Genomic DNA, 21009 nt, shown 5'->3' on the forward strand with positions numbered 1-21009 from the left:
GAGGTCCCTCTCTGTCCAGCAATGTCCACGAGTACTCCGCCCGAGATTATCTCTCCTGATTGGCTGAGACACTGCAGTGGCGCCATTGGCTGCCGCTGCTGTCAATCAAAGTTGGCTAGCCTATCAGGAGAGGGAGGGGGTGGGGCCAGGTCAGGGCTCCCTGTCTAAATGGACACAGGGAGCTATGACTCGGCTCGGGTACCCCCATAGCAAGCTGCTTGCTGGGCGGCCACAGAACAGGAGGGAGGGGCCAGGATCCCAGAAGAGGGACCCAAGAAGAGGAGAATCCGGGCTGCTCTGTGCAAATCCACTGCAACAGAGCAGGTAAGTATAACATGTTTGCTATTTTTATAGGAAAAAACAAGGCTGCTCGGCTACCATGGACAGCTGAACCAGATTCTGAGTGCTCCAGTTTGAGTAAATCTTCCCTGCAGTATCCACTGTGCAATTCAAAAGTGCATTCACATGATATTTATGGATCTGTTTAGGCAAACCTGTGAACAGAAATGCTGTAAGCAGAATTCCTTTGGTAAAGGTCATATGTATGTTAAAGAAACAAAGCCATAGATATCTTTACTGTCAAACAGACAAAGTATAGAAACGAGATTGTTCTCCACTTTACTGCCCTTAAAACTATAATCAAAATAAATTTTTTTTTCCAGTATGTGTTGAGTATGTGGAGATTCTCACGATTATAGGACAGGAAAAGTTCAGACCCGAGCATTGAGAGTAAAGAAATACAAAGTGATACCAGAATAGGGAGGGAGGTGGATGCCAGGGGACGAGCTCTGCTCCCTGTCAACATTTTTCAAGCAGTTACAGCAACATTTTTTCCCTTTTGGGAAAAAGGTTTTACATTAATGAATAAAAGTACAGGACCAACCTGTATCTGTATTTTTGTTTCAGTTTTAATACAAAGTATTGAATGTTAAAAGCTGATTCTAACTGCCACTTTTGCTGGATAACTTGGTCTGCTAAAGTAAATTGATAAATAACAGACTAAAACCTCGTACATACAATCAGATTAGCGGACGATATTTCATCTGTTTTTTGTTGCATGCTAGTCTCATATGGAAAGTGAAGAGGTTACTAAGAGGTTACTTTCATACGAAAATTCTCATAGGACAGAATTCAACTCCAGAAGTGAGGTCATGTGTTGAATTGTTTTGTATGTGTTCTTTAGGTTCCGAGCATGCCGAGTCTTGCTCTTATGATTTTTTACGGATGAAAACTGTACTAATTAAACGAAAATCGGACGTTGTGTTCACTTACGATAAAAATTTTATGGCCTGCACATGCAGTTTTTGTAGTCTGAAAATTCGTAATCGGCTGTCGAAAGCACTATACTAACTATCAGAAAATCCGCAGATCGTTCGTCGGACAAAATTTTACTTCCGATTTTCGTATCGTGTGTACGGCGGGCCTTTACTGACCAGATCACCAGAAGAAAATAATATAAAAAAGCCTGCAAAGAAAATGAATACAGCCTCCACATTTAAGAATCGTTAAACTGCAATATATTACATTTTTGTTTTTGGGCTTAACACCTCTTTAAGGAAATAGGCGGCTTCTATGTCAATTAGTAAGTAATGTTATGGTCAGGGCCAAGCTCCATTGTTGCAGAGATTTGCAACTTCAGGCGTCTATACCTAATGAGCTACTAATCAAACCTGCAATTTTTACTAAAGGTATTTGTGTGCTCTGTAGAAATGTTGCACAGGCTTGAGACACGTTTCCCTTACAATCTTTTTTAAACAGTGAAGAGAACCAGTTTACCCTGTTAGAGGTATATGCTGATCGGTAATCTGTATGACTAAGGGTATTCAAAGACATAAGATTCCTGATTGGGCAACTGTCCCTATTCTTATGGGCACCACTGACATCTACAGGCAGTGGATTTGAGGATGTTCAGCCATGATGAAATTTTGCAGTCCACTTGTGTTGCTTTTTTTCAAGATGTTGTTGTATCTGGGGATGTCTTACTGCTCTCTCCCTCGCTCCACATTATGTAAACCAAGCGTGCATGTTTATGGAAAGCAGTTTCATAAGACAGATCTCTATTATGCCTGTATGTATGACTGCTTTTTGGTGTGTATGGTTAAGTGAATTTATACCTATTTACTGTTTATTCTTGGCTTTGTTAAGTTTGTTTGCAGTTTGTTTGCATGTATAGAATAGATTGTGTTCTCAGTGTAAGACCTACTGTATAGCATTTCAGTGCTGCTGTTTGTATATGGAGTAAATTCGTAATTTGAGAATAGTCCACCCACACCTATCAGACTTTTATACTAAGGCAATTGTAAGAGCAATTATGTTAAAAGTTGGCAAGCATATTCGTTTTTATTGGCCTTAGTAAACTGTACAGTGTTTTGCGCTGCTCTTTCACTTTGCCAGTTACCTTTATTTACAATTTCTAGTGAATATTTTGTTCACCCAAGTGTGCATGCTTATACCTACGGAATAAGAACATGGACCATAGCCAACAACTTACAGGCCTGTTTTTTCTTAGATAACAGTGGTGATCAGCTTTTTTTTATTGTGGTCAATTGCTGTTGTCTCTGCCAGCCATTGGTGTCTGGTGATGTCATTTGCTGCCCATTGACGTGGCAATCACCTCATGTAAATTGTTATCCCTGCGCTATTTCTCCATCTTGTTATGTTGCTAGGGACCGAAGCTTATGTACACAGTGTATGAAGTCTGATTCTGTGTTCTGATACTTGTACCTCTTCTTTTCACAATGCCACTAGATCTCTTATCATACGCTGTGGAGCGGTTTGGCTCTGTAGGTAGGTTGGCTTAGTAGACTTATTTCACTTCTAGAAATCAGAGCTGCTACATACAATTGCCAATCAATGTGCTTCCTACTAATGTCACTAACAGCAGAGCGAGCACAAGGCCAGACTTTATTACTAACAAAATTAACCAGTGATCAATGCATCATTGCTGATTCCCGGTCATAGTATAACCACCAAGCATATGTCTGCTTAAAAGTGAAAGAAGGTAAGAGAAAACCTTAAGGGAAAATGGGGTCTAAATTTTTATTTTTATAGATAGTAAATATTCAGAAAAAAAAGTAAATCCATATGTATTCCAACTGCCCTGGTAATAGAAACAGTCCTTATTGGTTGTCATATCGCCTTGCATGTGCTTTAAATGACAGTATGCAGCCCTCTTTTGGGGGATTATGATAAATGGCCTTCCCCAAACAGAATATTGTGCTAAACCTGCAGGTAAATAAAAGAACCTGAAGCTTCACAAAGTGGAAAAGTGAGTTTGATAATAAAGTTGCTAGTGCCTCCACCCAGAAAAGGGCCGCTGTGAACATAAGGGTTCCCTTCCTGGAATCAGTAATCCAATTAAAAGAAAGTGATAGCAGATATATCACTGTGGCCAGCATATAACATTAACCATAAGTATATAGATGCACACCAGTATAAAAAAATAATACAATCTTTATATAATAAAAACACACTTCCAATAAATAAACAGATTTTATCGGCATAGGGCCCAAAAGGAGTCGTGGTGGAACTGTGCACGTATGCCCGGGTATAAATTATATAGGTATTAATAAAGATACTTCCAGATGAATGTTGCAGCAAAGTACAGTTGCAGGGGACCCTGAAGACGATCGCGATGTGGCGTACGTCTTGATGCCGAAAACAAGATCAGTGATGATGGGGAGACCCTCCAACCATCGTCCAACCAGCCTGAAGCACAGATTTTTACCAGCTAAAATTGTGCTGTGGCACTGGCACAATAGCTTCTAATCCGTAATACATCCAGACCTGTAACTACCAAGGGGCCATCAGATGGCCCTAGCCTATGCTGGTTAGTGAGCTCTGAGCTAAAACTAGCTATAGAATCCCTGAACAGAAGGAACAGGGTTAACTAAATTAAAAGGTGCTGCATATAAACTCTATTGCAATAAACAGGTTTATCTACTAACACAGAGCAAGGTAACCAACACACACACACACACACACACACACACACACACACTGTATCACAGGCTTTATCTGGTATAGTTCATGTGAGATATCAACAAGAGGACAGATATACTTCTGTCACTTGTCTTTAAATAAATACACCCAGAAGCTTTTCTCAAAAATAGTAAACTATTAAATATAGGAACACTTGCTTAATAATCCCTGCTTCTGGCCCGGATAGAATACAGCAGTGGCGTGGTCAATTTCTGTGTCTACTTCCTTTGAAACTCCCCTCAAATCTAAGTTTCTGGCCCAGCTTGCAGGGACAGGAAGTACCTATCTATAACTAATTAACTCTGTGGTAATTAACGCCTATTTCCAAATACAGACAGTAGAGGGCAGCAGATCCCAACAAGTGATTCATTTACCACCAGTGAATGTTTAATGAAAGTCACATTCACTGATTTATTAATATGCCGCATAATATCAGTAGTGCATTTATCCTACGGTACTGTTAGTTCATTTTACATTTGCTGGAAACCACATCAATAGTGCAGCAAGCAAAATCTTTTCAAAGTCTATTGCCAAATTTTTGGTTTACAATAGTGTTGGAGAGGTCTAAAACCTGGATCAAGTTTTTATTGCTGACTGTGTCTCTGCTAGGGAAATTTCCTTAGGCCCCTTTCACACAGGCGTCTCCGTGGGACGGAATCCGCTTGCTCAGTGGGGGATCGCTCCACTGATCCCCACTAAGCAGGCAGATGACAGGTCCTCTCCGCTCACTGTGAAGAGCGGAGATGGACACAGTCCTGCTCTCCTCTATGGGGAGATTGGGTGAAAATGGACCGCCTGTCTGTTTTCATCCAATCCGCCAGATGAATGGAAAATCGGACCACCATCCATCAGGATCGGATCGGATAGCGACGGATGTTAGCGGACATGTCACCACTGACATTCGTCACTCCATAGGGGTGAATGGAGGGTCCGATCAGGTCCACCTGAAAAACTGACAGGCCGACCTGTTCGTACATCCCGTGTGAAAAGGCACTAAGACTTCTCAGTCAACAGGGACATTTTGCCTGAGGAAGGAGCTGCTGTATGCCAGAGCTATTGTCTTATAGGACTGAATAAAAAACACATTTTAATATGCTGGGGATATTAGAAGCTTATTGATACAGCACAACAGCACCAACCATCTAGGATAGGCAGCAAAAAATGGTATAAATTGTTTTAATCCTTTTCCACTTTACAAAATTAACCAATATAATTGTTCTTTGTATCGATTTGGAGAGATTCTTTAATTTCCCATCATAATGAGCACACAGGCAGTTAGTAAAAATGTCCCTACTGGGTTCACATGCAGAAAAAAAATGGACAGAAATGTAAGCCTTACCCACGGGTATTTCTAATTCTTATATATATATATATATATATATATATATATATATATATATATATGACAGCATCCTGTTGTCATTGGTTACTAGGGAAACCGCAGGTGCTTGCACTCGCTGTATCCCTAGGAACCTTTGATGGCACCAGGAATCCCTGGCCACATAAGCAACTGGGCAGGGACAGTGATGACATCACTTCCCAAATATAGCCACTGGGCAAGTAGCAATGACATTGACCATATTTGGCCACAGCCATATTTGGTCAGTGGTGTAATTAATCCCACCTCCTCCTTTATATAGCTAATGACAGCTTGGGTAGCTGTCACTGGGCTATGTACGTCAGGTCATTGGGTTTTGGGTTTTTGTTTTGGCAAGTGGCATGCATCGGGAATGACAATGGATTTACAGGGATATTTTTGTGAGATTTTTATTTTTTTAATAAAAGCGTTGTCAAATGCTTGGCTTTTTTTATTTCCAGGTAACATCTATTTTTCATGTGAATGAGTAGAGTGTACATATTTATGTTGGGGGGCAGTATCTGGAAGCCCCTTTTTGTCAAAGCGGGCTTCTAGATTCTCATTTGGCCCTCCCGCCCGCAGACCCCCACGACCATAGGCTGGAGTTGGGGGGTACTTGTCCTCATGTCCTCATCAATATGTTGAGTGCTTGTGGCCTGGTATGATCCATCCATCCGCATGCTCATCTTCACGCTGCCCCCCTTCCTGGCCAGCCAGGCTGCATAAATGGATTTAAGGTCTGACATGGATTTTCAGGGGACCTCACAATTTTTTTTCTTTGCATGTGGTAGCCCCTTAAAAGTCACACCAGACTTCAAAGCATTTTTTATTTGGGGGGGGGGGGGGCTTTAGGATTTTTTTTTTTTTTTTATTCTTGCTGTAGGATGTGCAATGGAATAAAAATGACACAGTGTAAATTGTCTGTAAATACAACTTAACAGAACACAGACCCATCCAAAGATCCTCCAGAATACATAACAGACCCCTAGGTGTCTGCTATGTATATTGGTGAATCCTTGGAATCTCTCCCATTCTTTCTTTTTAATAAAGAAGCCAGGTAGGAGATATCATTTGACAGAAATTTTAAACTTTTTTCCTTTGTAAATGTCAGTGGTTTAAAAATAAAAATCACTGCTCCTGGCTGCCTAAAGTTTTTACAAATAAAAATCACCAGGGCAGTAAACATGCCTATACCCATTCCCATCAATGCGGTGCAGAGCTTTTTTGAAAACGGTACATATGCTACTTTGGTGCGGTTGTAGCACAATGTTGGCCCCATGGGCTTCAATCAAAATGCACAAAAAACGCATGTAAATGCATGTACAGAACATGCGTCTGTAGTGCATTTTTGGCAGAATTTTATTATGTAAAATTCAGTCTCTACCTACAAAAAAATGCATTAAAAATGCATCAAAAACCCACTACAAAATCTCACTGAAATTCAAATTAAATCACAGTTGCACTAATATGAGCCAAGCCTTGAAGTGATTGTAAAGTCTAGAATAATTATTTCTTTTTTTTTTATTAAAATAGCAAACATGTTATACTTACCTGCCCTGTGCAGTAGTCCCCTACCGGTGCTCCAGGTTCTTCCTCTTCTATATGTGCCAGCATAGAAATTTGCTTGCCATGGGGGAAAACCTGCGGGCTCGCTCCTAAGCTGCGCTGCCTATGTCTATAGAGGCATACAACTTGACTTGGCCCGACCCCCAATCCCTCCTCACAGCATTTGATTGACCCAAGTCCCTGTGAGAAGAGGAAGAGAGGAGAGAGAATACTGCAGTCGGGCACAACGCTGGATCTCTGACAGGCTCAGGTAAGTGTTTAGAGAGGGAGGGGGGAAGTAGTTAGTGGGGTTTGTTTTACCGTAATGGAGGTACAACCACTTTAAAGTATAACTAAAGGAAAAACTTTTTTTTTGGTGTTGAATACAGTACAAAGGGATTAGAGTGCTTATCAATTTTTATTGCTGTATGTTCTCCTGTTAAGGAGATTCACCCTCTTTATATGTCCTGTTTACCATTATCATTTAAAGTGAAAGTAAAAAAAAAAAACCCACATTTTGGGTTGTCCCCAGAAACGTAATAGAGGGGAATTCTTCCAATGGCGACATTAGTTCTGGTAACCTGGCGTTCCCCAAGGAGTTCCCTTAACCACTTGCCGACCGCTCGCCGAAGTTGTACGGCGGCAGTCTAGCGCTCCCAGGCAAAGTGCCGTACATGTACGGTGCTAGCCTGGGAGGAGCTAGGGGGCAATCGCGCTGCGGGAGGCGCACTCCCGCCCCCGATCCTTGGCTGGGGAGAGTCAGTGCGTGTGACCAGCGGCTCCGATGGCCGCTGGCCACTCGCGATCTCCCTCTGCAGTGAGAGAAGGAGAGACGGCTGATGTAAACACAGCCGTCTGTCATTCTCACTAAAGTAATCACAGTGGCTCCACAACAGTATCTCGGACCTGCCTGGTGTGTTCCTTGTTCTTCATGATGCTCTCTGCGCTTTAAATGGACCTCTGAGACTATCACAGTGCAGGTGCATTCATAGGGAGACTTGATTACACACAGGTGGATTCTATTTATCATCATTAGTCATTTATGTCAACATTGGATCATTCAGAGATCTGAACTTCTGGAGAGAGTTTGCTGCACTGAAAGTAAAGGGGCTGAATAATTTTGCACGCCCAATTTTTCAGTTTTTTATTTGTTAACAAAGTTTGAAATATCCAATAAATTTCGTTCCACTTCATAATTGTGTAGCACTTGTTTTTGATTCTTCACAAAAAATTACAGTTTTATATCTTTATGTTTGAAGCCTGAAATGTGGCACAAGGTTGCAAAGTTCAAGGGGGCCGAATACTTAAGGAAACCACAGTGTCCATTGAACAAAACGTAAAGTTTGTTAGTTGCCACGGTGAAGCTGTACGCATGTGTAGTCTTTTGCATCACAATGTACTGGTATTACAGAGAACTCTGTTTTCTTACAGCCATCTATATCTGGCATGGAATATAAAAGTTGGAATCTAGTAGCTGGATTCCTATTAGTGGCTGTAAGGGGGTAATTGACAGTTCTTAGTATTGAAATGAACCTGCTGAAACTACAAAACCATTCTGTGGGGAACTTTAGATAGCAAACCTATGCTTTGATGATCTTGAAAATTTGAACTCTTTTTTCTGGTGTAATCAGTGTACAGAGATAAAAGTACAAAATAGGTGAAAAATACAATTTCTCTTACGTCCTCCGACAGTCGCCGCCCACTCATACAGTCTTCACCAATGGGTATTGACTTCCTCTCCTTAGGAGTAGCTAGGCAAAATACTTGTTAAAACAAAAGCATTACCATAGACACACCCAAGGGGGCCGTCCCACTGGTCCAATACCCCTCCTGCAATAGCCATTCCAACTCAGTTTGTCTTCTGCCTAGTTCAGGAGTAGTCAGGCTTCCCTGTGCTGGGGCTACAGTCTCAGCCTTCTTCTTCTATTTTATGCTTTTATTTTCTGGAAATGTCATTTTTTTTCTTTGCATTGCTAGCTGTTTATTTTGTCAGCTTTTAGTTAGTCGGATCTTCGGATGAAGATGGAGCTTGCGGAGCTGGGAATCGGACTGGTCGTCCTGGTTAGGCAGGACAGAGGATCAGATGGAATCCAAGCCCGCCATTGAGCATTTAATAGGCTATGTGTTCGCCCTGGCCTCACAAATTACCCATTCCTGTCTAGGGATGCAGCCTTGTGAGGTGGCTACCTCACCGGACACATGCACGGTTCGTCCGTGCACTCCTGATGTCCTGCGTTTTTGGCTGGCGGCACTCCCCTGCCATCTGAGGGTGGGCGGCTTTCCGTTTATTATGAGGCACCCCACGACATTGGGTACAGGTAAGTACACTCTGTGTGGGGCCTCTGTCTGGGGTCAGCAGTCCTCTGTGTCTGTGGTGTCCCCTATGTCTGTGCGTTTTTTGGGCTCCCTGATCCTGGTCCCTGCGGGGGTTTTTCTCTCACAGCCTGCGCTGTGTGGGGTTTGGGGGATGCCTCTCCTGTGTCACTAAGGTGCTTGGAGGTACAGACTAGTGTGGCGACCGCTGCGGGGTTAAAAACCGCCAGTCTGCCATTTTAGGTGTGGGCAGCATGTCTGGCTTCACTGTGGGCGCTTGTATAGCTATGTGTGTAGTGTATTTTGGCGCCTTACGACGCCATCTTGTGTGTGGCAACGATTGTTCCGAGCACATGTCGGCGGCCATTTTGCCGAAGCCTCCCATTTGATTTGCATAGGCATCCATGTTTCCTTAGCCTGCAGCCTCTGTTCAGTCTCTGCGGTGACATCACTTCCTTCCTTTTCCTCAGGAGCGATCGTAGGAGCTGGTAACACATTTCTGAGGGCTCTGTCCTGCTGTCCTTTCTTTTCCTCCATTGTGCAATCTTCCTGGCTCGGTTTGTCCCTGCGGGGGGGTCTGTGTTCCACAGTGCATTGTAGCGGTGTGCTGGGCCCTTAAAGGGCCAGTGCCTCAAAAAAAAAAATACTTTTTTGTTTGCAATGGAATCCCAGGACAGCAAATTTCCTCCAGCTTTGGGAGGGGATTTGAGTTCTTCTGAATCCTCCACTCTGATAATTTGGCTGCTGTTGTGGCAACTTTGGTGTCCAAAATGGATGTGCTGATGTCTGAACGTGCTGCTAGAAAAAGGCCTAGGATTTCTTTTTCTTCTGATTCTGAATGTGACATGGTTGCTGTAGGTAGCGTGCCCCTTTCAGGGTCTCGCTCTTCTCAGGACCCGCAATAGTCTGAGGGGGAGGCGGAGGTTACAGGGGTGGATGATTCCCCCCCTGGGACGCCGGAGGAACGCGCGGCTATGGATGCGCTGATTTCTGCCATTAAAGAAACACTACATTTAGAGGATGAGCCCAATCCTCCGGGCATTGTGTCATCTTTTGGTACACACAGGACCTGTAAGGCGGCGCAGGTTTTTCCCTGCCCCGCTGAGTTTCATCACACTGTGAATGAACAATGGCGCAATTTAAAACACACCTTCACGGTGCCTAAGAGGTTTCAACTTCTCTATCCTTTTGCGTCGACTACGGTTGCACGCTGGTGTGTGGCTCCTCAAGTGGATCACACGGTAGCCAGATTGAACAAGGCTACACTGGTTCCTACCGAAGATTCTCCGGTATTTAGGGATCCTACGGATAGGAGGCTGGAATCGCTTGCCCGCCACACCTATGTGGTGGCGGGTTCCATGCTCAGGCCTTTTTTCGCCTCTGTCATGGCGGCTCAAGCTGTGGCGGACTGGACCAAGGTGCTCAGACGCACACTCGTGGCTGATTCTGCCCCACCCACTACTGTGGAGATGGTGGACCAGATTTATCAAGGGGTCATGTATTTGTGCGATGCGGCCTTAAATGAGGCCCCTTTAGCTGCGCGCCTGTCCAGTGTCGGCTTAACCGTCGGCTGATATGGTTGAAGAGCTGGTCGGCTGACCAGAAATCTAGGAAGGCGGTGGCTGACATTCCCTATGCGGGGTCTCGCCTTTTTGGGGGATCCCTGGATGAATTGGTTAAGGGAGTCACTGGGGGCAAGAGCACTCTGCTGCCCCAGAATCCTAAGGGCAAGTTTTTCTGCGGCAAGCGGGGTCCCGCCTTTAAACCTAATCAGGGTTCCTTTCGTGCCTTCAAGTCACAGTACAAGGGGAAACCCTTCAAGGGCCAGGGTGGCCAGAGAAAGCCTTGGGCCGGAAAGCATCGAGGCGATACCATTTGCACTGTTTCACACGCGGTCTCTCCAAGCGGAGATCCTGGCCAGGTGGGATAGACTACCTCAGTCCTTGGACGTGAGAGTGTATCTGAGCCGCCAAACCAGAGCGGATCTCTTGTGGTGGCTTCAGTCCCCGGCTGTGTCGGAAGGAAAATCCTTCCGGCCGTTACTATGGACGGTGATTACCACGGATGCCAGCCTATCAGGTTGGGGTGGCGCCCTGGGCAACCTATCTGCCCAGGGCACTTGTTTGGAGGAGGAATCCTCCCTTCCGATCAACATTTTGGAATTGAGAGGCTGTGCCTGCTCCATTGGTCGGATCGTCTTCAGGGCCGTCCTGTGCGGGTGCAGACGGACAATGCCACTGCGGTGGCGTACATCAACCACCAAGGGGGCACCAGGAGTGCCCGGGCAGCCCTGGAAGTGACCGGAATTTTGTCTTGGGCCGAGACTCATGTCCCGGCGATCTCGGCAGTTCACATTCCGGGTCTGGAGAATTGGCAGGCCGATTATCTGAGCCGCCAGACCCTGGACCAGGGGGAATGGTCCCTGCACCCGGAAGTATTTCAGATGCTGTGTGCGAAGTGGGGATCCCCGGATGTGGATCTGTTCGGGTCTCGGCTAAACCACAAGGTGGAAAGGTTCGTGGCAAGAACGCGCGATCCTCTGGCAGACGCCTCGGATGCGCTGGTGGTGCCTTGGCATCAGTATCATCTGATCTATGCCTTTCCTCTGACTCAGTTGTTGTCCAGGTTCCTTCGCAGGTTGGCCTCGGAACAAACACTGGTGATTCTGGTGGCGCTGGACTGGCCACGTCGGTCCTGGTACACGGACATCGTTCACCTGCCCGTCGAGCCTCCTGCGGGAAGATCTGCTGTCTTAGGGTCCGATCTTCCATCCTGCTTTACAGTCGCTGGCTTTAACGGCATGGCTGTTGAAAGCCAGGTCCTGAGAGACAGGGGTCTTTCCTCAGAGGTAATTCCTACCTTAATCAAGGCTAGAAAAGCCTTCTGGTAAGATTTATTACCAAACTTGGAAAGCTTATTTTGCCTGGTGTGAGTTCAGGGGCTTCTCTCCTCATTCATACTCGGTGGCGAGAGTGTTGGCTTTCCTCCAATCTGGTGTGGACCAGCGCCTTGCGTTGGCTACGATTAAGGGCCAGGTTTCTGCACTGCCCGTTCTTTTTCAGCACCCTGTGGCGTCTAATTCTTTGATTCGCACCTTCATTCAAGATGTGCGTCACTTGGCCCCTCCTAGAAGGGAGCCTCTGCCTCCATGGGACTTGAACTTGGTTCTGTCCGTGTTACAACGTTCAGCGTTTAAAAACATCAGGGAAATCTCGTTACCTCTGCTGTCTAAAAAGGTTGCCTTTCTGGTGGCGATCACTTCTGCTCGCAGAGTGTCGGAATTGGCGGCTTTGTCCTGCCGCTCCCCTTACCTGGTGTTTCATAGGGATAAGGTGGTCTTGCGACCAAACCCATCCTTTCTTCCAAAGGTGGTTTCGGATTTTCACCTCAATGAGGACATTGTCTTACCTTCGCTCTGTGCGAATCCTAAGCATCCTAAGGAGATTGCGTTGCATTCTTTGGATGTAGTCAGGGCGATCAGGGTTTACCTGTCGTCGACTGAATCCTTTCGGAAATCGGATTCCCTCTTTGTTCTTCCTGAGGGACCTCGGAAGGGAATGGCTGCGTCTGCGGAGACCATTGCAAAATGGATCAGACAGACAATTGTTCAGGCCTATTCGTTGAGGGAACGGGTACCACCCTTCCCTGTCAAGGCGCACTCTACTAGGTCGGTAAGTGCGTCCTGGGCTTTCCGGCATCAGGCCTCGGTGACCCAGGTGTGCAAGGCTGCGACTTGGTCGTCAGTGCACACTTTTTCCAAATTCTACAAAATTGATGTTCTGTCATCAGCTGATGCCTCCTTTGGCCACAAAGTTCTCTGTGCGGCAGTCCAGTAGGGGACCCAGATTTATTGCGGGTCCCTGTTGTTTACCCCTTGGTTATTTGCTTTCCTGGGTTGTTGCTCCTGTTGAGCCTTTTTTGTTACCCAGAAGGTTCCCTTGCTGCTCTTGTAAGGTTCCTTTCTCTGATATAGGTACTGCGTTGCCTTTTCTGATGGTTGCGTTTCCCACCCCTCATGTCTACACTGCTTTGGGACATCCCCATTGGTGAAGACTGTATGAGTGGGCGGCGACTATAGGAGGACGTAAGAGAAAACTGAATTTTTGTAAAATCTTACCGTAAAATTCCTATCCGACAGTCCTCTGACAGTCGCCGCCCCCGCCCCTCTTTTGGGGTTCTTAGACACTTAACTGCTTTGATACCAAGCTGAGTTGGGATGGCTATTGCAGGAGGGGTATTGGACCAGTGGGACGGCCCCCATGGGTGTGTCTATGGTAATGCTTTTGTTTTAACAAGTCTTTTGCCTAGCTACTCCTAAGGAGAGGAAGTCAATACCCATTGGTGAAGACTGTATGAGTGGGCGGCGACTGTCGGAGGACTCAGAGAAAGGGATTTTACGGTAAGATTTTACAAAAAATCCATGTTACAACAGTTTTTCTCGTTGTCGCCTGTCAAGTGCAGTAAATTATAGCAAGGAATTAAAACGCATATTTCAGTGATTTGGCATTGGTAAGCTGAATTTTGATTGGTTGCTTGGGACACTGCACACCATTCTTGCTGTTTCCACTACTTTGCTGCATAAACTTTTCCTTCTTTTAAACTCTTTTCTAACTGCAAAGCCCTTTAGTTTTCTTTCTGCATTACTGATTTGTTTCTCTTGTCTGGGTCCTGTCACTGAATAATGGACATCTGATTTATTTTCTGTTCTTTGTGTGTAGATCTAAATCTTGAATGCAGTTTAACAGATGATTACTGCAAGCATCACTTTCTGGTTGGGCTTCTGCTGAGAGAAATGACACAGGCTCTACAGGACAACAGTGACATCAGATATGCTGCAATCTCCACAGTTAAACATTTGCTGATCAAGCATGCCTTTGATAACAGGTATCAGCACAAGGTAATGGCTTAGCTGACAGGGGTGCATATTTCTCTATACCTTTCTATTTTAAAATATGACACCATCAAACAGACAATTTGTTACTGCAATGTGGGACTGGGATGCTGGCAAGGTGTTTAAAATACCTATGTTAGCATGTGAAAACTGCATGCAGATGGAATTGTTACTTTTACTCATTTGGGTTCAGTGCCCGCTCATGGCCGGAGGCCATATTTCCTCACTAGGCCTCACATTTGGAAGAATAATGTCTTTTCACCTGCCAGTGACACCTGACCTGGCACTGAATACAGAGACATTTTAAGGGGAACAGCACTGAGCACAGATTCCCTTCACCAGCTCTATTCCACACAGCTTCCATCCGTAGGCTAAAAGGGAAGTCACTGTACACATTCCAAGGCCTCACACACCACAGTTCAAGGCCAGGTCCTTAGGACCGGTCCAATTCCACAATGGGCCCTAATATAGGGACTCGGTGGGGTGCATCCAGTGCCAGACCACTCTTCTTGCAGAACATCCGTCACCTGCCACCACCGCTTCCACTCCTGAGTTGGCTGCTTGTCCTTCCCACACTTGACCACCTGAAAGGTTAACTTGACAGTTTACATTTTGTTCTCAAGATCATATGCACTCTCTTCCCAAAAATCAGACAACAGTAACTTATATACTTGCACTTTTTCATCCATTACAAACAGTGCTTATGTATTTTCAGCAGAACAGGTGTTAATTCGATGCAACATACATTTACAGAACGCTTTCCTATTTTCACTTCCTTAAGTGCTGTGCTGCTCATACCTTTAAATGCAGCAAGGTCCCCACAAGTTAGAATATAGAAGGCTTTGTCCTCTGACCCATGCCAGGGTCTTGCTGTAGGGCAGCACCACTGGTACACTAACAATCACATCTTTATACATATGGTCCTTATTGCTCACTTCCTGTAACTGTCTGACCGCGAGACTCGATCTACTCCTGCAGTTATCATTTCCCAAAAGAAAGGAAGTGACACATGCAGAGGGAAGGCACACCCCAGCAACTGCCTAAACCTATTTTTGCCAAAGGGGAAACAATAGAAAAAAATGTGCCTCTATGCATACTTGCATGGTCTCCAGCCATGCTGCAGAATTTGCACATGCGTACTAAGACACCCATGTTAATGCACTGTATCGCACACAGTGATTGGGGGGAAATTTAGAATCCTATGCTGAATATCCCTTTAAACAACCACCTGAATATGTCCTTAAGGTATTACTAATGACTATTTTGTTTGTCATTAGTGTACATTATGCATCTATAGAGGTCTGCATTACAGTAAATCTAATGCTTTTCCTTGCGTTAGTGAGGCACAGGTATGCATTTAAAGGATACTTCAGTCAAAAAGTGAAAAAAAAAATTCTTGATATGCATACAGAGAGAACATCCTACCTGCTCAGTGCTTAAAATAGAACTAAAAGGAGTCAGAGTTTTTGGCAGAACAAACATGCAAATCTCTTTACAAAAAAAAAAGAAACATTTCTGCCATGCAGTTTGTGCTTGTCTGTGCACACATGCGCCATGCAGTACACATCTAGGCTCATTCTTGACATCAGGGAAGTTGCACCGCTCCAGGTAATCTATGCAGATAACTTACTGCTATGAAGAGAACCAAATGCTGCTGCTATAAAAAGCCTGGTGCCTGCCAAGGTCCTCGACCAAGGAACAGATGCAGGTAAAAGGAGAGTGGCGGCACGTCCAGCATTCAAACATTAGCAATGACTAAACACAGGTGTGTGAAATGTGTTTGCTGAAATTTCTCTTGAGCTGCAAATGCATGTCATTTCCTTGTTTTTTATGGTGTTACAATAAAGTTTGAAGTTTTTATGCTGGATGTGCCGCCACTCTCCTTTTCCCTGCTTTATACTTGGCATGCCAAGAATAGAGCTAGGTGTGGGGGATGACGCATGTCCACACAAGAGTTACATTATCAGTGTCCAAAGGAGAGTATCACAGGACAATGGTGGTTCACTGGAGCCTGGAATGTGTTATAGTGTGCAAGTATGCTGTTCCACAAGCCATACACACTATACAATTTTCTGAAGACTTTTTCCTTCAGACTTACCAAAAACAATATAATATGAGGTTAAACCTAAACACTTTCAATTTGTATGCAATCTGGAAGGCCCTTGCACTACATAGAAAAGGTAAATCTGAAGGAAATCTAACCACAAAAGTTGGATAGTGTGTATCCAGCTTTAGGTTTTTCCAACCATACTTTACCTTTATACACCCTTTTTTTTTTCTACAGTTTAGTGATGCTTGAACATTCTGATCAGGCACTGCATATAATAAAGGGGGGGGGGGGGGGGGGGTGAGTCACAATGTGTAATAATAGAAGGATGAGGCACATCCTGTAACACAGAAGTATAATCACATTAAACAATAGTATAAAAAAAATGCATGTTATACAGGAATAAACGAAATCCCAGTAAAATGTATATCAGAGATTTCCCATAAATGCCTAAAATAAAAAAACAAAAATAAAGAAAATTGTTTATGTCTTTCAGAACCAGCAAGCAAAAATTGGCCAGCTTTACTTACCTCTGGTGGGGATGTTGTTGGAGAATATCTCAAGGTTCTCTGGGAGGGACTTCTTGTATCATTGCACACCTATGTCAGCGTCTGTAAGTTTTTCCCTGGATAAAGTTATACATTTAAAATCAGTTGATTTTGAGATACAAATATGTATTTTTGGCCACTTTATATTTAATGATGGCAATTCTCTACCAATGAATTCCCTGGAGAGCAGCTCCCTAAAGCCCCGTACGCACGTACCGAATGTTGGCCGAACGATCGGCCGTCTTTTGTCCGGTGCTGTCCTGTCGGTTGAAAAGTGCAAAAGACTGCACACGAATTTTGTCGGCCAACAACAGCCGACTGCAGAAGTGATGTCATGTGATGGTTAACTTTCCGTGTGTTTTTTCTTTTCTGAGCATGCCCAGTCTTGCTAATCTGCTGTTTGTCGGCCGAATTCTGTACTGACTGGCGAACAATCGGCCGTTCTGGTGACGGCCAACAAAAATTTTATAGCCTGCACACCCGATTCTGTTCGGCCGAAAAGTCGCTGTCGGTTGTCGGAAGCATCATACTAACAAGCCGACAATCGGACGATCGTTCAGGGGCCGAATATTTACGGCCGACAATCGGTACGTGTGTACGGGGCTTAATGTGGAATTCTGCATTTCTACACCATGCCAGCTCCACTTAGGAGTTTTCTTCTGTGCACTCCCTTAAGTGCAGGGGAATGCTGAGTGATGAAATTGATCATTTGACCTGAGACCTAGGAGCTGCATTCTTGCATACAATTAGGAAAACTGCTGTAGTGATTGTCTGCATCACCCTAGCAGTCACAGCTCCTTATGTTGGCATTTCATGGTGATGTCAGAGTGAAGCATGGGATAGAAAAAAAAAACTAGAACAAAATGACAATCTTCAAACAGATAATTTAAAGGAAACTTTGTTGTGGTTCTAAAGTTCTACTTTATGCCTTGTATGGGGTCATTGTCTAACCCTCTCTAGTGTAAATACTGGTTTGCATTTTTCTCTAAGAAGCTTAGAAAGCTGTATAAAAGTAAATCTGTTTCTCTTTTAGGCCAGTAATGTTGACATTTGGTTTAATGAATGGGTCCAATAATTTCTTAATCCTTACTAATATATAGTACATTGTATAATAGACAGTAGATAAAAAAAAACGTAACGTCTGCATTACTGAATGATCATTAACACAAAAAAATTCTTCTCCAGGCTTCCAGAGACACATTTATATACAACTTCTCTTCTCCATCCAATAGATCGAGCTTGATCATGGACAGAGACACAGGTTAGTGTTGCTCTGTTATGTATGGAGAAAAACAAATTGCACAATGTCTGTGAGTACAAGTAGAAACCCCTGGTTGATTGTTCCAAAGGTTATAGCTGATAGGTAGGATTATTTTCAGCGTCCCTACAATGCTGGGGTGTGCTGTCTTTATGGCTATTATTTTCTTGCTAAGATAAATTCTGGTATATGTATTTTCAGTTTGCCTCTTATCACCCTGAAAAAATATACCTGTCTTTTTTTCCCATATAAGGAAGAAAAGCAGTTTTATAGTGTATATGCACACACACGCGCATATATATATATATATATATATATATATATATACAAACCCGATTCCAAAAAAGTTGGGACACTGTACAAATTGTGAATAAAAACAGAATGTAATGATGTGGACTTTTTAAATTTCAATATTTTATTCAGAATACAACACAGATGACATATCAAATGTTTAAACTGAGAAAATGTATAATTTTAAGAGAAAAAATATATTCATTTTAAATTTCATGGCATCAACACATCTCAAAAAAGTTTGGACAAGGCCATGTTTACCACTGTGTGTCATCCCCTCTTCTTTTTATAACAGTCTGCAAACGTCTGGGGACTGAGGAGATAAGTTGCTCAAGTTTAGGAATAGGAATGTTGTCCCATTCTTGTCTAATACAGGCTTCTAGTTGCTCAACCGTCTTAGGTCTTCTTTGTCGCACCTTCCTCTTTATGATGCACCAAATGTTTTCTATGGGTGAAAGACCTGGACTGCAGGCTGGCCATTTCAGTATCCGGATCCTTCTTCTACGCAGCCATGATGCTGTAATTGATGCAGTATGTGGTCTGGCATTGTCATGTTGGAAAATGCAAGGTCTTCCCTGAAAGAGACGACATCTGGATGGCAATTACAATTAAAGCTGTTACAGTGGGATGATCCTCGCTCTTTCATCCGGCCAGCAGTGGCATACCAATGGGGGGTGCGGGGGTTGTCAAGCTGGTACTCACGCCGATCATCTCTCGGTCATCAGCTGCTTCCGGGGGCTGGAAGAAGGTGAGTGCCCGAGGATTGAGCAGCCTCCCTGTGTGACTGGATAGGAGGAGCGGTGGGGCGGCTGTATATAGAGGAATTGATCTTTCCATATTCCTCCTGCAGCCGCTGGATGCCTGATTCTCCTCTCTGCAGGCATTCAGTGGTTGCAGAAGGAATATGGAAAGATTAATTCCTCTATATGCAGCCGCCCCACCCCCCTCCTATCCAACTTCTTTTTTACTTTTGCTGGCCCCCCAGTGCTGTACAGCCTCCCCTCTCCAGACCCTTAGTGCTCTTCAGCCCCCCCCCTCTCTAGCCCCCCAGTGCTCTTTAGCCTCCCCCTCCAGCCCCTTAGTGCTCTTCAGCCCCCCCCTCTCCAGCCCTCCCAGTGCTCTTCAGACCCCCCTCCAGCCCCCCCAGTGCTCTCCACCCCCCTGGTGCTCTTCACCCCCCCCCCTCACCAGCCCCCCAGTGCTCTTCAGCCTCCCCCTCCAGTCCCTTAGTGCTCTTCAGCCCCCTCCCAGTGCTCTTCAGCCCCCCAGTTCTCTCCAGCCCCCCAGTGCTCTTCAGCCTCCCCCCTCCAGCCCCCCAGTGCTCTTCAGCCTCCCCCCTCCAGCCCCTTAGTGCTCTTCAACCCCCCGCCCTCCAGATCCTTGATGGGCACTGATGAGGCTGCACTGATGGGCACTGAAAACGTTGTTAATAATATTTATTTTTGTAACTTCTGCATTAATGCAAAAACATTTAACAGTGTCATTTTATAAGATAATTTATGAGGGCGTATTTAGGGATGGAATTAGGGGCGGCAGGTTAGGAGTTGGGTGGGGCAACTGGTGGCGAGTAACCCTTAAGGCCTGGCTAGTAGCTCAGGAGTTTAAGTTTTGAGCCCTGTATATATATATGTAGGTTTTTTTTCCTTGCATGTGAGATTTTAGTAAGCTAAGAGAAAATTATCTTGCAAATTGAAAATTCCCATGCAAAATTACCAGCCTGTTTGTCTTTAGTAAATCAACCCCTTTATTCTTTCTTCTAGGAGGGATTGTTTGGCTGGCTGGGAAATTACTTTTCATGGGTCCTAATCAACATTTACTTAAACAATGACTCTGTTTCACAATTGAACATCACACTTATTACAACCAGCAAAAAACTACAAATTGCCTTGTTGTTTGCATGCTAAAGATCAATAGCTGAATCCTTCAATTTCATCCAATAATATGGAATATTATAGCCACTAGCAGTAAGAGCAGAAAGAAATCCTCTTTTGGACGCTCAAAAAATAAAAAGCTCACATAGTGTTTATCTTTTTAAAACATTTAATAGTAAAAAAGAAGAAATACACTTACACAGACTTGATGGTATAGCGCTTGTACAAGTAGACTTGATGGTATAGTGCTTGTACAAGTACATAAAAGACGGCATTAGCAGTAGACCTGACACGTTTTGTCTAAGTAGACATCATCTGACACCCCAGATGATGTCTACTTAGACGAAAAGTGTCGGGTCTACTGCTAATGCCGTCTTTTTTCTACTTGTACTAGCGCTATACCATCAAGTCTACGTAATTGTGTTTCTTCTTTTTTACTATTAAATGTTTTAAAAAGATACACACTATGTGAGCTTTTTATTTTTTGAGCGTCCGGAGGAGGATTTCTTGCTCCTCTTACTGCTAGTGGCTATAATATTCCATATTAGTGGATGACGTTGAAGGATTGAGCCACTGATCTTTGGATGTATTACTGGTATAAAGCCCATCTATTTCTTAGAAGCCTGAATGACCCAAAAGGTGTATACTTTATTGGGTCCACTACATCTGGTAAGCCTTCATTACAGTTGTCCTGTTTCTGGTGGTCAAGCACCTGAATTCACAATAGAAGACTTATCAGCACCTTTGCACATCTATGGTGGAATTTGTGGACTTTATGCTATGATAAGCATTTCACATTAACAGCATCAGCCACTTTATCACTTATGCAATTTTATATATTGTTTATATGTTTTTATGATTTTGTGGTCCTTATCCAATTTTGCACTTTATTGCCTAGTACTGCAGT

General features: G+C 44.1%; 1 protein-coding gene across 2 annotated transcripts in view; it reads left to right on the forward strand.

Annotated features, from left to right (window-relative positions):
* DOCK11 (dedicator of cytokinesis 11) overlaps nt 1-21009 on the forward strand; it is a 537932-nt gene that overhangs the window by 209659 nt on the left and 307264 nt on the right. The window contains exons 31-34 of one of the 2 annotated variants that reach the window (XM_082263555.1): nt 2749-2787; nt 13915-14093; nt 16631-16747; nt 17868-17943. In XM_082263555.1, coding sequence (XP_082119681.1) covers nt 2749-2787; nt 13915-14093; nt 16631-16747; nt 17868-17943 — 411 coding nt within the window. The remainder of the gene's footprint in view (nt 1-2748; nt 2788-13914; nt 14094-16630; nt 16748-17867; nt 17944-21009) is intronic. The other variant, XM_082263556.1, reaches the window with a different exon arrangement.

Source organism: Pelophylax lessonae (genome assembly GCF_965119305.1).
Source record: "Pelophylax lessonae genome assembly, chromosome: 7".
NCBI classification, from domain to species: Eukaryota; Metazoa; Chordata; class Amphibia; order Anura; family Ranidae; genus Pelophylax; species Pelophylax lessonae.